This window comes from Hipposideros armiger, unplaced genomic scaffold (assembly GCF_001890085.2).
Source record: "Hipposideros armiger isolate ML-2016 unplaced genomic scaffold, ASM189008v1 scaffold_18, whole genome shotgun sequence".
NCBI lineage: Eukaryota > Metazoa > Chordata > Mammalia > Chiroptera > Hipposideridae > Hipposideros > Hipposideros armiger.
In genome coordinates, this window is record NW_017731368.1 from 3,699,475 (window position 1) to 3,702,078 (window position 2,604).

At 41.5% G+C, this 2,604-nt stretch overlaps 1 protein-coding gene across 2 annotated transcripts in view; it reads right to left on the minus strand.

Annotated features, from left to right (window-relative positions):
- Positions 1–2,278, minus strand: part of CCR3 (C-C motif chemokine receptor 3) — a 16,449-nt gene extending 14,171 nt beyond the window's left edge. For both annotated transcript variants that reach the window (XR_002122605.1, XM_019631092.1), the window contains exon 1: positions 2,137–2,278. Coding sequence is in view for 1 of the 2 variants with exons in the window: in XM_019631092.1 (XP_019486637.1) it covers positions 2,137–2,201 (65 nt within the window). In the remaining variant the exon portion in view is untranslated. The remainder of the gene's footprint in view (positions 1–2,136) is intronic.
- Positions 2,279–2,604: the final 326 nt, after the last annotated feature.

Genomic DNA, 2,604 nt, shown 5'->3' on the forward strand with positions numbered 1-2,604 from the left:
ACTCTCCAGAGAGGAGAAATTTGATGGTATTGCAGGAAGCTACCCTCGGTCACACATGGGGAGACCTGGCCAAGAGCTACCAAGTTGTGCGGGGGCAGAATGGGCTGTCCCGGAGCCAGCAGGCTCTCTCCCTGGACATACACAGAACCTCTCAAGGTTAAAATCACGAATAAATGCAATCTTCTTCCCCGCTGAGGGCAAATCCCGGCATTTGTATTTTAGGATGGCACATGGACTTCCACAGCAGCCAACCATCCTTATTAGTGACTAGAGCAGAGGTTACACCCCACTCTCAGAGTGTGGTCAGTTCATTTAAAGCAGTTTGGCTTCATCCACTTGCCAAGTGATTTTGTATATTCTTACCAAGTTCTTTCTCCAAAAAATTAGATTTAGTCTTTATATTTTAATAGCAAGTGTTTCCAAAATGTGGCTGATTTTTAGTATTTCTATACAGGCTGATATGTTATTTAGTTGAGAGCTGATGGTGAAGAATGTTGTCATAGGGAAGGTGTGCCCAGGCAGTCAAATTAACGTGGTTGGGGGGTGTTCAGAATCCTGGCGCCTGGTACCTCCACCTCCACCTACACCATGGAGAGAGAGCAACCACCTCGTTTCTAGGTACCATGTGTGTTATAATTGATATCACACGTGTATATAATTTTGTATTCTGATAATTTAAATTTTATACCCTGCACCTAGTTCCATGTGGTTAAAAATTATTAGAAAACATAATTTGTGATGATGCCAACATATTGTATAGATATTATAACTTAATCCTTGTCTTATTGTTGTGTGATGATCGTGTTCCCCATTTGCACTTCTATAAATAACTGCAATAAACATCTTTGCATGTGTTACTATTCCTTAAAGTAGATTATCCAAAGCACAATTTCTACCTGTATTTCTAAGTCTCTTGATTCATTTTGCCAAATTGTTTCCAGAAAGTGTGAAGCAATGTAGATACTCTTGGCACTAGTGAATGATGGTGCCAGCCTCAGAAAGCACCCATAACACAGAGAAGATTGAAAAAAAAATTATTTGGCCAATAATGACATGGAGGATATCCTGAGGTTTTTCTTTTTAGACTAATTATTAGTCATTCGTGTTTCCTGTCCTGTGAATTATCTGTTTGTGCCCTTTGTCCATTTTATTCTGCTGGGTATACCTGCTTTTTCTTATTGAGTCATACACTTCTTTTTCCAGTAGAAATATCTCAGCCCGCATGGTTTAAAGCAATTATCACCACCTTCTGACAAAAGGGCAGATACATGCCAGCTCCTAATGTTTCCATGTGCCATACTGATTCCATATTCCCACCGTCCTCCCTCAAAACACTTGTCAAACAACAGTTCATTTTAATCACAGCCAATTCAAGGTTTCTTAGAAGATTAGGAAAGCTTTCTGTCCCTACCCTCTAATACAGGTCCAGGAAAAGCAGCCAATCTTGTAGGTCCAGACAAAAAGACACAAAATCAATCAACCAACTGATTCATCTAATAGCCTGACTTAGGGTGGATTTTCAATGAAAACTTGAAATGTGTGTGTGTGTGTGTGTGTGTGTGTGTGTATAAAAACATACACAGAGTAGTAATATATAAATGTATGTACCCATGCACATATATGTAAAATATTTTCTCACTGACTTTCTAACAAGTCAGTATCCATAAATACGAATACTAAGTAAGTGTGACTCTTTTGGAGTGGTCATGTTCTCAGTAGCTGAGAATTTATGAAAGCACAGGGAAGGCAACATGGGCGCAGTTATGGGCATAGTGACTGAGGAGGTATAAAAGCCCAAGTTTGGATACGTGGAAGAGGCAAGTGTGTCATGGCATGGGTGTGAGAAAGAAAAGGAAGAGGGGCGAAAGCAAGAAAGTAATGGACATATTTCACGACACACTCGCCCACTTTGGTCTCGTATTCCCTATGAAATTGCGGTGGGCTTCCCTCCCCTCTGCCTCCTTGATCCAAGGGCACTTTGGGGAGGTAGTGCTCCCACCTGCCTAGACCCCCCTCACTCCATCTCTTTTTCCTAGAAACCTGACAGTCTACCTGGAAGTCTCTTCTAAATAAGCAAGTTCTGTTGCCTGTAATACGTTCTCTCCCAGGTGAGAATAAAAAGAAAACAAGTGGTACCTGCTAAGTCCTTTATGCGTCCAGTGGTTGCTTAGGTCTCGCCACTGATGAAGGGGAAATACCATCCGGTGAGAGATATTAGTAAGGTAGGGGAAAACGCTGCTTCCTCTTTTGAACAGGCTAGCATCTCAGGTTTTGCAAGTTTTCAGGAAGATATCAACTTTGGTGCAGTTCTTCTATATGATTGAGATCTCATGCTAAACACTCAGTTGAGTAACCCTTGAGATGAATGCTGCTGACGTTTATGATGTTTATTCAGCAGCTTCCTTAGGGTTTCTGTATTCACTGGGCATTGCTCATTTTGTGGGGAGGAGGGCATAATTCTTGAATAAGCATTGCTTTGATCCATGGGGGAGGCAGGATAAAAAAGCAATATTGAAAAATCCCTGGGAAGGCAGAATGACCACTCGGGAATAACTTAATTATTCTCCAGTGCTCAGTAGGAGACTGATGAGGCAGGTGGTAGCA